At 40.8% G+C, this 14,242-nt stretch overlaps 1 protein-coding gene across 2 annotated transcripts in view; it reads left to right on the forward strand.

Annotated features, from left to right (window-relative positions):
- Positions 1-14,024, forward strand: part of itsn1 (intersectin 1) — a 39,100-nt gene extending 25,076 nt beyond the window's left edge. The window contains exons 29-46 of one of the 2 annotated variants that reach the window (XM_022748143.1): positions 213-334; positions 627-750; positions 1,300-1,494; positions 7,706-7,827; positions 8,214-8,320; positions 8,742-8,843; positions 8,947-9,028; positions 9,451-9,549; positions 10,218-10,301; positions 10,455-10,538; positions 10,965-11,096; positions 11,185-11,265; positions 12,075-12,196; positions 12,456-12,538; positions 12,655-12,738; positions 12,888-12,952; positions 13,505-13,613; positions 13,720-14,024. In XM_022748143.1, coding sequence (XP_022603864.1) covers positions 213-334; positions 627-750; positions 1,300-1,494; positions 7,706-7,827; positions 8,214-8,320; positions 8,742-8,843; positions 8,947-9,028; positions 9,451-9,549; positions 10,218-10,301; positions 10,455-10,538; positions 10,965-11,096; positions 11,185-11,265; positions 12,075-12,196; positions 12,456-12,538; positions 12,655-12,738; positions 12,888-12,952; positions 13,505-13,613; positions 13,720-13,868 — 1,946 coding nt within the window. In that variant the 3' untranslated portion in view covers positions 13,869-14,024. Of the gene's footprint in view, positions 1-212; positions 335-626; positions 751-1,299; positions 1,495-2,981; positions 3,764-7,705; positions 7,828-8,213; positions 8,321-8,741; positions 8,844-8,946; positions 9,029-9,450; positions 9,550-10,217; positions 10,302-10,454; positions 10,539-10,964; positions 11,097-11,184; positions 11,266-12,074; positions 12,197-12,455; positions 12,539-12,654; positions 12,739-12,887; positions 12,953-13,504; positions 13,614-13,719 lie in introns of those variants that run through there. The other variant, XM_022748144.1, reaches the window with a different exon arrangement.
- The last annotated feature ends 218 nt before the right edge of the window (positions 14,025-14,242 follow it).

Below are 14,242 nucleotides of genomic sequence, written 5' to 3' on the forward strand. Positions count from 1 at the left end.
TAATCTCTTGCTCAGTTCCTTATTTCTTTTAAATTTTAGTTTAAATGGCTCATTTTTCTCCGTTTCTATTTTTCTTTCATGTTATCTTATTTCAACATTTCACAAAAGAAGATTACTTTGACTTTTGAACCGCAGCCCAGGTTTCAGGTGCTGCAGGATCAGAACTAACCACACCCTCTCCATCTTCCTCTTCCTGTACTCTCCTCCCTCAGAGATTGCTCAGGTGATCGCCCCCTACAGTGCTACAGGAGCAGAGCAGCTGACGTTAGCTCCCGGACAGCTCATCCTCATCAGGAAAAAGAACCCAGGGGGCTGGTGGGAGGGGGAGCTCCAGGTACACAAGCACAAACTCTATTCTATTCTATTCTAATATATGCGAAGATTACTTTGACTGTTAATAGAAAGAAATGAGAGGGAGTGAAAGAAAATCTCCCTAAACTCCACAAAGCCAGTGACCTCATGAAATTGTCAAGTCTGATGACTCCAGCTTAATAACACTAAACATAGCACATTGAATTTTAAGGCAGAACCAGCAGCTTGTATTTACTTCTATATATTTATCTACATACATGCAGACGCTCGTTGTGTTTCATGACTAATGGCGTTCTGTGTTCTGGCTGGTTCAGGCTCGGGGCAAAAAACGCCAGATAGGTTGGTTTCCAGCAAACTACGTGAAGCTGCTCAGTCCCAGCACCAGCAAGACGACGCCCACCGAGCCCACGCCTCCTAAACTGGCCCCTGCGAGCACAGGTACGCACACGCGGGGTGGACTGCAAATACAGCTGTGCACAAAAAGAACAAAGTACATATTTTGTTGATTTTCAAGGTGAAGAAATTTTAATATTTCTTTGCCTCACTTCAAAAATCAACAAAATGTTACATCATAGTTCCTTCACACTCATTTTTCTTTGCTTACACCCTATGCAGTTAAAGCTAAATAAATTAAAAACGTCGTGTACACTTGTTATTCACTTTTCAGAAAAGCAGACATGTTTTCCTGTCTTTCCTCTTTCTTTTAGAAAGTTTGAACTTTGATAAAACTTTAAGAGACAAAAATTGGTTTATTTGATGTCATGAAAATGAAAGTTGACATATAATGTTGCTTTTACTTCATTACATTATCAATTTTGACATTTGAATGAGATCTGATCAACACTAGTAAAAGCTTTATATGTTCTTAGGTGTGTAAATATGTCTGTTTCTGTTAGTCGGTGATAAAAGAGCACGTCACTGTCACATGTGACCTTAAAGCTGGAAATATTAACATCTTTTCCATCACATCTGTCTGTGGTGTTGAAGCTCTGTGTCAGGTGATCGGCATGTACGACTACGTGGCCCAGAACGATGACGAGTTGGCCTTCCAGAAGGGTCAGGTGATCACAGTGCTCAACAAGGACGACTGTGATTGGTGGAAAGGCGAGCTCAACGGGAGGGAGGGTCTGTTTCCCAGCAACTACGTCAAACTCACCACGGACACTGACCCGAGCACGCAGTGTGAGTGCACACAAACACACACACACACACACGCGCACAATCTAACGTGAATCACAGAACACACACACAATCTACTAAAATGAACAAACTCTCAATGTAACACTCACACACTGAAACACACTCACTCCCTCACATACACACACACACACACACACACATGCACACACACACACACCCCAGAGCCAGGTGTGGAGATGCTGTCCCTCTCTCAGTCTTTGACCCCCGAGTTGGTTTGACCTCTGACCTTTCACCTTGACACTCCTTTGGGCCTCTTTGATAAACCTCCCAGTCATGCACCATCTCTGGGTGGTGTTTGTGTGTGTTTGTATGGTGTGTATGTGCATGCGTGTGTGTGTGTGTGTGTGTGTGTATATGCACGCATTAGTGCAAAGGTGTTTCCCCCTCTTCCTGCATGTGTTCCCTCAGCATGATCCACCATAGACTTAGAGTTTCTAGAGCAGAGCACTGAGACACCGGCAGTAACTGATATAACTGTGAACAGAATTGTGGGTATTTTTAGGCACCACGGAGCTACAGTGTGTTCCTGCACAATAAGTTCCTGAAGTTCCAGCAGGACACAGGTCATTGAGTTGAAAATCAAGTTAAATATTTTCTGCATGATATGAGGAAAAATATTCTTGATATTAGTTTCGACTTGGCTACAAAACATTTTAAGTACTGTAATATAACTGTAGTAATTTGAATCATGTGTCAGATTAATACATTTGGGCTGCAGCTTAAACAAATTTTCATTTTGATTAATCTGTTATTTGATTTGATTGTTTTTTTAATCAATCATTTAGTCTGTAAAATGTCAAAAAAAAGAATTTAAAAAGCAGCCTGTCACAACGTCTTCAGATTCATGTTTGACCAACCGACTGAAATCCAAAGGCTTTTAACTTATTATGATATAAAACAAAGAAAAGCAGCAAATTAATTTTTTGCTAGACTTAATCATCAACTTAGATCTGTTAGATTAATTAAGATGTTTTGGCCATAATATGAATAAATGAAGTGGTACTTCACTCATAAGGAAATGTTGCTCCGGCTCTGACTGTCGCTTCGAGATTGTTTAAATCTAATAATTCTGCACAATTTACAGGCAGACACTTTAAACGTGGGTCTACCTGTTGTTGTATCATGGCAACAAGCTGTAGTCTTCACAGTAAATGCCTTTTTTTTTCTTTCTTTGTTGGCGGTTCATTTTTAAATATTACAAGAAAGGAATGGCGGCCGCAGCTAACTGGTTTCAATTAACAGCCGCGTTCTTACGTCACTTCACTGTGACGAACCATCTCTACAGACACCAGCTCTGTCACTGCCTGCTCTAGACCCTCTATTTCTATGCTAGGTTAGACCACACCTCCACACTCTCTGTCTTGCTGCACGCTCCACCCACCTAGCACCCGATTGGTTGTTGTTGTTGTTGTTGTTGTTGTTTTGTTTAGTTGTTTTTGTTGATGTTGTTGTTGTCGTCCTCTCTCTAGGATCATATCATTACCCAGAACCCCCCTCTCCTCAAAGCCCTCAAAGAGACCCACTAGGCCACGCCCACTAGGCCACTCAACCAATGGGACAGCACCAAGAGGTCACATGACCCGGAAATGGCGACTCTCCACCAATAGAAGCCAGAGAGAGAGAGAGAGAGAGAGAGAGAGAGACAGACAGACAGACAGACAGACAGACTGTAACGTTAGAACTCTGTCTATGCATGGCTCTGACTGGACTTGGCCAAACTCTGTTTATCTAAGGCTCTGGCTCCAAACAGCACTGTTCAACAGGAGGGAGATCAATAGTCAGGACTCCTCTCCAGCTTTCCTCTTCTCCTCCTCTCCCTCTCTTCTCCTCCTCCTCCCCACTTTTTCTCGCTCCCCTTCTCTTTCAGTCGGAAGGTGTTTAGCTAAGAAGGGAAAGGAGGGGAGGAGATAAAAGGAGAGCAAAAGAGGAGACGAGACTATTGAGCTCCTTTCTCCCAGATTGGACTGATGAACATGTTTTTGACTGGATCACAGCGACTGTATACACGCACACACACACACACATACACACACACATATATCCACACACACACACACACACACACACACACACACACACACACACACACACAGCCCTATCTTAGTGCGGTAAAGTGGATAGTGGGTCATTTTGTGGCTTCATGGGAGAATGTGTCATTAGAATCAGTAGCTCAGCTCATCCCCCCTCCCTCCTCCTTTTTATTTTATTTTAATTTCTATTTTTTAACCTTGCTCCCATTGGTTCAGCAGCTTCATTCACCTGTCAGTCACAAGCGCTGGCTCCACCCCCCAGCCCAGCCCGCCCCAACCCTCACTAACCCCTCCCCTCCCACAGCTTCACAGAAAGACCCACTATCTGCTGGAGGACAAGTCTCAATGTTAAAGTCTTTTACTCTCCTCTCTTCACCTCTCCTCACCTCTCTTCTCTCCTCAATGCCAAAGACTCCTCCCTCCTCCTTCGCGCTTCCTTTCCTCCTCTTCCCTTCTTACACCCCCCCGCCCCCCCTCATTATAAGGAGATGAAGGAAAGGAGAGGAGAGAAAATGTGGCAGTATTGAGACGCGTCCCACAGCAGTTAAAGGCTAAGTTTCAACCCACACTGCTGCTACCCTCTATGGTTTTCCCAGTTAGTCTGTTAGTTCCTCCCCACCTCTCTTTCTGTGCTAGGAAAGGAGGCAAGGAGGCGTAGAAGGGAGCGAGCAGCTGATATGGGACTCAGCCCGTAGCTCAGGGCTAAAATGGAAAGCCATGCTGTAACTGCTGAGCATACGAGCTAACCAAATGTCACGCACACACAAAATACAACATGGTACAGAGTTTGGAGTCTGCACGTGACCTTAAACAGATTTCACACACACACACACACACACACACACACCCTCAGACACAGTGATAATGTTTTTATCCGTAGTAGTTTAACATTCTGAATATGTATTAACTTTAAATGAACCGTTTTATGTTCTGTTGTTGTTTTTTCCTTTTTTGTTTGTTTACATGTTTATTGTTTTGTCTGTTGCTATGATGATGAGACGCTGTCACACTGTTGAAGGCTAGACACTGACATGACACAGACAGATTTGGTACTAAATACGTAGGGGTGGAACGATTTGATCATTCCAGTTAAACAAAGAGTTTTTGGGGAAATCCATTTATTGTCTTTCTTGCCGAGAGTTAGACGGGAAGATTGGCACCGATCTCACGTCTGTATGTTAAATATGAAGCTAGAACCAAGAGGTGATTCAAAATAATTTAAAAATATGCCTTTTAAATCCAGCGAATAACCCCGTAACACCACAACTTGACTTTTTTACTTTTCTGTTTGTACACAGAAAATCCACCGTGTTTGTTATTGAGCTTTACAGGTGTTGGTTTATGTATTTTTTGTTTCCCTCTTGCTTCCAGTTTCATGCTAAGCTAAGCTAAGCTAATGAACTCCAGGCTCAAGCTATATTTATATAGATCCTCTCATCTGATTTAAATCGCTCAGCTGTTTCTATTTGTGGCTTAATTTTACAAACCAGTGACACTTTTAAGTAATTTTACCTCCTTGAATTTTCCACACTGTGATGCACATTTGAATGTGTCTTAAGTCATTGTCACCATACTTCATGCACAGAACAGCTGATTTTAAGTTCCCCCTGCACTGCAAAACTACTGTATCAAAACATATCAAAATCATTCCACCCCTACGAAATCTTCAGGAAGAAGTAGTTACTGAGGCGCAGGACTGGACGACTAGACATAAAAGCGAGAAGAGACTGACTCTAGCTGTTTTTCCAAATCCGATTTTGCAGCCTCAATTTTCCTGCGCCTCATATTGAACATTTTTAACAGTGTGTTCCCAAAAAAGCAGCCACATCTTCACAGAGCTGTACCAAGTCCTTAAAACATCAAGTATCATATTACACTCATATCGTTTAACCGACTTAAAGTCTGTGTTGAGGGACAGAGACAGACGGACTCTCACATACAGACACAAACAGCACAGCCTCACTTTCAAACAGAATATATACTGTATATCACCGGTTACCATGGTAACATACACCCCCCTGGTGTATCTTTGCCACTCTCCTACAGCAACAGAGCCACACTTCTCTTTGTTCCCATAGCAACAGACTAGTGTTATAGTGGTTGCCATATCAGATTTGTATTGTTTTATTTTCTGTTTATCCAGATGACAGTATTGTGATTTTAATGTTTACCCTCAGAAACACAAACAACGGATGAAACGATTATGGAACTACGCAACTTTTTATACTACGAGCAATAGAGATATTATGATTATTATGATTACTATTATTATTATTATTAACTTGCTTGGGTCCCATTGGCTCCTCAGTATGTCAGTATTGGAGGTGAAGCGCTCTGATTGGCTGATGAGTCAAAGACCATCTGTTGGTTGACAAACTGAGGCTGGAGGCCCAGACTGGGTCGTTAGTTTTGGGAGCATTTTTTTGTTTTGTTTTTGTTTGTTTTTTTTTAAATTCATATCCTGGTTTTCAGCATCAGAGATTAAGTCTTTGTCAGTTTGGTAACAGATGGTCGAGACTCCTCACAGTCAGAGTGAGTATTTTAGATTAGAACAAAGACCCAGCTAAACCAGAGCCGTGCTGGTAATGTACCTCCTCCTGTTACTACATGCTAACGCTCCCATCTGCAGCCACCTTTGTCCCTGTTAGCATTAATCTTAAATCATCTGGGGACTCAGAACGGTTCAGGTGGAAGCAGCACATACTTTGCATTTAGAAAAATTTTAACATTTTTATTTTTAACAAAAACACACACTTTTTTGCTCATCTATGCTCTGAGGCATGGCTCTGGTCTAGTCTGGTTTGTTTAGAAAAAAATAAAAGCTGTGTATGGTCTATGCTTAATCTGATGAATGGTAACGGTTGATGCTTCATGTGAAATATAAATAGCAACTCTGATGAATGGACGAATGGATTAACAGCCAAGCCAAATGTAACCAGACTGCACTTGGTGTCAATGCGAGCATGAATGAACAGTGAGTGAGTGAGTGAGCGAGTGAAAGTAAAGCATGAATGAGCAATTTTATGGACATGAATGGTCAGATGGATACACAAAGGAATAAAAAGGATACATGAATGGATGAATGAGTGACGGAGTGAATGAAATGTACAGAATGTTAGCGTAGCGTTGATAGTAAAAATGTCCTGAGGTTTTATTGGTGGAGATTTTGATGAAGCGGTGAATCTGACTGGTCCTGATGATTAAACGCTCTGAGACAGACTGCAGTCGACTGGCCTCGTTACTCTCTCACTCTCTCTCTCACACACACACACACACACACACACACACACACAACTGCTTTAAACCTTAGGAAGCTTCCTGTTAAATTGGCAATTATAGATAAAACATTCACTTTTACACTTCTGGTCCTGTTTCTAAAGACATATTTAAAAAATACGCCAGCATTTTTAACTTCATTAAGTTTATCATTAGTGAGTTATAAAGCTAAAAGCTGCAGTAATTTTATATGAACACTTAATTAAATGACTTAATCTAAGAGATTAAGAGAGAGGCTGTATAAATAGTTCATTTTATAATGCAATAATAGCATCATTTTCTGTGTTTCTCAGTTTGTTATGCAGTTCTTCTGCCCCCTAGTGGCCAAAAACAGATTGATGCAGCTTTAAAGTCAGCACAACCAAAGCTAAAACTGTATGAAAAATGAATACATTAATTAAGAATCATTATCATTATTATTAATCTTATTATATTTCTTATTAGTTAATCCACCCAACCATTTTCTGCTTCTTATCCAGTGTCAATAAATTCAAGCATTTGCTAAATAACTTTTTAGTCTAGTAAAAATGTATTTAAAAGTTTAAAGTCAAATCTGAATCCAGCGGAAGCCATTAATAGGAAGCTTCACAAATGTACGTCACTCTTTAATCTCTACACACTCACACAAATGCCAATACACATATGTTGGAGATCTGATTGTGAGACGCACAATCACAGTAACACACTGATCACAACACAGACTCACATTAAATTAAAAAACCGACAAACTCTTGGGTCAGTCACTCCTCCAGAGCGCACCACAGTTACCCTCTTTGTTTATCTCAGGTATGTATGTTGCTGGTAATGTATTAACACAGGTGATAATAGGATTTTTCACTCCCTCCGTGCTCGAGGATGTTTGATTGACAGCTGTGTGTGTGTTTCAGGGTGTGCTGACCTCCATCTGCTGGACATGCTGAGTCCCATGGAGAGGAAGAGGCAGGGATACATCCACGAGCTCATCGTCACCGAGGAGAACTACGTCAACGACCTGCAGCTCGTCACAGAGGTAGAGAACGCATACACACCTGTGATCACCTGGGCTCAAACACTGTATAACACTCAAAACATTTACCAAAGACGTTTAATTTACTCTCAATATTGCAAATTCTTCCTTTTAGGTTCTTGTGTTCTCGTTTTGCCACATTACTGAGAATTAACCTGAGCAGAAAAAACAATAAATACTTTTAATTTTGAGGCATTTAAATGGTTAAAGTGAAGATTAAAAACACACGTCCCACATGAAAGAAGCTGTAACATCCTCGGACAGTACTGACTGATTTCCCGTAGTGAGATTTGAAGTAACAAACTAACTTTTAAGTAAAGTACCTAATGTTAAAAATGCACTTTTCTCCGTGTGTGTGTGTGTGTGTGTGTGTGTGTGTGTGTGTTTAGATTTTCCACAAACCTCTGCTGGAGTGCGAGCTGCTGACGGAGAAGGAGGTGGCCATGATCTTCGTCAACTGGAAGGAGCTCATCATGTGCAACATCAAACTGCTCAAGTAAAGCGCCACACACTCGTTCCCACGCGGCGCGGGATCGTGGTTTTACGTCTCGTGCAGATATTTGCATCTGACGCGCAACACAGCGGCCTTCATTTGAATTTTAAAGATAACATCGGCCCCGAACGCAGCTTTGCATTGTAAAGTTCAGCTGCTTTTAATGAGGCTACTAACAGGTCCTGTTTTCTCTCTTCACTGCCTTTTCCCAAATTTACATAAAAGTCAGTGAGGTTTGGCACTGACGCACATCTGGCACAGCTGGAAACCCCAAAAATCTCTGGGTTTATATCAACATATAGGTTTTTTTTTTCTCATGGCTCATTTGTGTCATACAGTTAAATATATATACAGCTTTTATCTTTTAGCTCTAATGACACAGAAGACCAAACTTCCCATCATCCCCCCGTTTCCCCCCCGACAGGGCTCTGCGAGTGAGGAAGAAGATGTCAGGAGATCGGATGCCGGTGAAGATGATTGGTGACATCCTGACCAACCAGCTGCCTCACATGCAGCCCTACATCAGGTTCTGTCTCTGCTCTGATCTAATGTTTCATCTCGACTTTGATCAGCCGGGAACTGAACCGTCACTAACATCTCCCGCTCCTTTGATCCATCCCGTTGCTCAGGTTCTGTTCGTGTCAGCTCAACGGAGCCACGCTGATTCAGCAGAAAACCGACGACAATCCTGAGATCAAAGATTTCCTCAAGGTGCCTCATTAAAGTCGAGCATTTCTGCATTTTAATTTGAGTCATTCAGAAGAAATAAATAAGCGATGTACGTAAAGATGTTAACTTTTGATTAAAAGGCAAGTTTCACAGTAAATCCCCCAGGAACTTTGGTTAATCTAGAACAATTATAATCATAATTACTGTATTATAATTTGATATTATAATGCAAACAGATCTAATAATTAAACATTGTGCATTAAGCATCACTGCAGCCGTTTAACACTGTCAAATGTTAATGATTTCAGCCGATAGTCTTTGCAGAAAAACTTAATTTTAAAGTACACTGTCATTCACATATTGATGTAGCAGCTGTTGTAATGCTCTCTCTCTCTCTCTCTCTCTCTCTCTCTCTCTCTCTCTCTCTCCCTCTCTCTCCCTCCCCCTCACTGTCTCTCTGTCAGAGGTTGGCCATGGACCCCAGGTGTAAGGGAATGCCTCTGTCCAGTTTCCTGCTCAAACCCATGCAGAGAGTCACACGCTACCCGCTCATCATCAAGAATGTATGTTTCACACACACACACACACACACACACACACACACACACACACACACACACACACACACACACATTAAATATAAACAAAACAAAAACAAAAGGATATTACACTTTTTAAAAAAAATTTTATTCATATTTCTATTGTTCCATAAATTAAGGAAAGAAAAATCATTCACATTTGTAACCTTCAAAAATAACTTTATAGATCAAGCATCATTACACATTTTAAAATTTTATTTTGGCGTTGTTCTATAATTTGACACCAACTATAGAGACACATTCCTTTTAATCCCTTTTTTATCTTTTTGTACCATAAACTTACAAACACCTTTCAGATCATATTTACTCTCCTGTATTAAAAAAAAAAACTTTCATAATAAACTAAATCAATAAATTTTCATAGTTTGAGAATTTAGAAACAATTAATTGGTGTGATCATATAATAATATGTCTGGCTCGTTTTTGTGGTGAACCTATTGAATTTATACTTGTTTTAAACACTTCTGTGCTTCCTAGCTTTATATAGAATTTGCTATAATCAATATGTTGTTTCCATGTTAGTTTATGATCAATCACAACCCCAAGGAATTTAATCTCAAAAACTCTTTACATCATAGCAGCTCACTTCACTTCCTGGTTCTTTCTTGTTTTTCTGTTGTTCTTAATTCCAGACCTTAGAAAATACTCCAGAGTCACATCCAGACCACAGCCACCTGAAAGCTGCCCTGGAGAAAGCAGAGGAGCTGTGTTCACAGGTGAACACACACACACACACACACACACACACACACACACATTAAATGTCTCGGCTTTGTTTCCTTGTTATTAAGCGTTTGTTTTTAACTTCTGGCGACACAGGAATTCACCGTGTGTGTCTTTTGATCTTCCGTGCGTTTGCGTGTTTTTAGGTGAACGAGGGCGTGAGGGAGAAGGAAAACTCGGATCGTCTGGAGTGGATTCAGGCTCATGTTCAGTGTGAAGGCCTGTCTGAGGTGACTGCAACACACACGTGCATCATCTTGCCAAACACTGAACAGCAGAAACCTGTGGTTATCCAGACAGAGTTAAAGGATAATTAATAAGTATCTGCAGTATTTCATCAGAAATCTGCTCTGATCTCATCTGACCGACTTCCAGTTAACCAGGAGGCTCCTGCAGCTAATGATGATTTATAATATATATTGTTAGTTTTTATTGATTTGTCCTCATATTTAACCCTAATCTATCCAGGGTAGTTTGTGTGAGTATTCATGCTCCAAACGAAACAGACAGAAGTCCATTTGAAGACGTCACTTTAGATTCTCGTAACTTGTGATTTCAATCTTTTATTATATTATTGTCATGTTTGACATTTTATACACTAAATGATGAATTCATCAATAGAAGAAAAACATTTTCTTTCCCTCTCTGTCCTTCAGCAACTGGTGTTTAACTCTGTCACCAACTGTCTGGGTCCCAGGAAGTTCCTCCACAGCGGGAAACTATTTAAAGCCAAGAGCAGCAAAGAGCTCTACGGCTTCCTGTTCAATGACTTCCTGCTGCTGACGCAGGTGAGTGTGACGTTACTCTGCCTCCTCGCAGTGGCTCTGTGTGTCGCTGGAAGTTATTTCTAAATCTTTCTCTCCGTCCCTCTCGCAGGTGACCAAACCTCTGGGCTCGTCTGGCTCGGACAAAGTCTTCTCCTCGAAAACACACCTGCAGTACCGCATGTACAAGACGGTGAGACGACACACACACACTCTGTCTTTACTGCTGTATGAACAAAATAGTGACCAGTCATTAATTGCTCAGTAATAATAATTATAATAATAATAATAAACTTTATTTATACAGCACTTTTCATGCACGGGATGCAGCTCAAAGTGTTTTGACAAATATAAAAGAGAAAGGAAGTTAAAACAAGGAAATCATTAAAAAAAAACAGGGAAAACATTTAAGACAAAAACATAAAAAAATAAATAAAAAACTAAAACTCAAAGATCTAATTAAAAGCTAAATTGAACAGGTATGTTTTCAGTCGTCGTTAAAAACGTCCTCTGCATCCGCCCCTCTAATATTTCTTGGTAGGGTGTTCGACTGTTTAGGTGCATAGTGGGTGAAGGGCTTCCCCAGTTTTATTTAGTGGGACATTTGGGACATTTAGAGGCCCTGCTGTAGACGATCTAAGAGCTCGTGGAGGGACAGATAATGACAGACAATCAGTGATGTTAGAGCCAATCCGTTAAGAGCTTTGCATACAAGTAAGTAAAGGACTTTAAAAATCGATTCTAAAAGATCCAGGGATCCGATGTGGTGCGGCCAGAACAGGAGTGATCTGCTCTCTCCTCCTTGTTTTTGTTAAAAGTCTAGCAGCAGAAATAAAAGCATGAATCAACTTCTCAGCATTTTGTCGAGTTAAAAAACGGGAGGTAAGAAAACTGTCTTGGTTACCTTGTCTGAAGTGACACCCAGACTTGGTTTAGCTTTCCAAGTCTGTGTCCATTTTGTCTTGTGTGACCTCTGTGTTTTATTCTTCTCTTCTCCTTCAGCCAATCTTCCTAAATGAAGTGTTAGTGAAGCTGCCAACGGACCCGTCAGGAGATGAGCCTCTCTTCCACATCTCTCACATAGACAGAGTTTACACACTCAGAGCCGAGAGCATCAACGAAAGGTAATACACACATACAATACACACAGATACGTTTTTGCATATTTCACAATCCCATGTCTCATGTTTATGGTCTTGACCGTCTTTCCTGTTGGTTACAATCACTTTTTACTCTCCGACTTCACTGCTGAGATCTTGAAATAACAAACAGAAGTTGGCTTAAAATGTCTGTGCTTATTTTTAGATATTAAACCATGTGATTTTGTGTGTGTGTGTGTGTGTGTGTGTGTGTGTGTGTGTGTGTGTGTGTGTGTTCATGCAGGACGGCGTGGGTTCAGAAAATTAAGGCGGCTTCAGAGCTCTTCATTGAGACAGAGAAGAAGAAGAGAGAGAAGGCGTATCTAGGTATCTCTCCTTTTCTTCGCTCCACGCTGAAGCCAATAGAAAAATACTTCTAAATGAATAAAAATCAAACTTTATGATTTTCAATAACAGCGTCTAATTTCCACGTTGTCTCTCAGTTCGTTCTCAGAGGGCCACAGGTATCGGTCGACTGATGGTCAACATCGTGGAGGGAATCGAGCTGAAACCCTGTCGCTCTCATGGTACGTACGCACACAGTTCAATATGTGCAGTGATTCTTTTCTACTAGAAAGTGCATGAAATTACTTTAGTTTTTTTCTCCTGCGCCTCAAAACACGATAAAAGAAAACAGAAAACACTAATAAAGATAAAGTTTGTCTTGTATTTCCAGGAAAAAGTAACCCATACTGTGAGGTGACCATGGGTTCCCAGTGCCATATCACAAAAACATTACAGGTATGACCATGGCCTCGGCATGTGTGGTTTTTATTTTACATTGTTACGTTATTGAGTAGATATTAAGAGAATTTTGTATAGATTCATTCATGTTCCTCCTCCATCCTCCTTTAGACACTAATGAGAGGAAAATGGTGTAAGAACTCAATGGACTTCCCCCTTAATTCCTGCTAACATTCGGCCATTTTTTTTCCATTCTTGTTTTCACATTTTTCTTGTTTAAATTTTTAAATAGTAAAGATGTTAACTGCACGTTTAAAACTATAATATAAACACTGATGAAACATTGTTTTTATTCTTTATCCTGGTTCTGCATCGTCTGCAAGTCTGCTGTTATAACTCCGAAACAAGCACCAGTGCATCAGCTGGCTGGAAGTGATGTTTTATGATTTAGTGAGGACAAAGATCCACAGGATACTGTTGTATTTACTCATTTGTACACGTGCAGAAACTCACATATGTCTATTATAATGTGTGAATGACTCCAGTATGTGTATCAGATCCTTTCAGTGGCTTGTTGTCTCTCCGCTCTCTCTCTCTCTCTCTCTGTAGGACACGTTGAATCCTAAGTGGAACTCCAACTGTCAGTTTTTTATAAAGGACCTGGAACAGGACGTCCTCTGTGTCACTGTGTTCGAGCGAGACCAGTTCTCACCTGACGGTCAGTAATAATCCAACGCTCGCTTAAGAGATTTTCCCTCAGATTACCTGCTCTACAAGAAGAGACATTTGCATCCCACACATTGTCTCTTTGACTCCCTCCCCAGACTTCCTGGGCAGGACAGAGATCCGGTTGGCTGAAATAAAGAAGGACCAGGGCTCCAAAGGACCAATCACGAAGCGGTTGCTGCTCCATGAGGTTCCCACAGGAGAGATTGTTGTCAGGCTGGACCTCCAGCTGTTTGAAGAACCATAAAAACCAGAACAGGACCGAACTGGACCGGACTGAAAAGGAACTACGAGAACCTGACAGCTTGGCTGGATCAGACTGGACTGGTCTGGATTCTCGTAGTTTGGTCTGTTTCAGTTTCTTAGTGCTTAAAGGCTGTTAGGAGGGCGGTGTGTTCAGATGAGAGAAAGTATCTGTCATTGTCATTTGCCTGTTAAATTACAGTTCATCAAATTAACACCAATTAACTGACACACAGATAATTTGAGCTTCTTGGTTTCTGAGGCCAGACAGTAAACAGGTGAATCCAGCATCGACAAGGAGCAACAATTAAAATTATATTGACAGTTATAATAATTAGACAACAGTCTAAATCCTTCGAATACACAAATTAAAAAGTT

The sequence above is a fragment of the Seriola dumerili genome, unplaced genomic scaffold (assembly GCF_002260705.1).
Source record: "Seriola dumerili isolate Sdu_G_001 unplaced genomic scaffold, Sdu_1.0 BDQW01000120.1, whole genome shotgun sequence".
NCBI classification, from domain to species: Eukaryota; Metazoa; Chordata; class Actinopteri; order Carangiformes; family Carangidae; genus Seriola; species Seriola dumerili.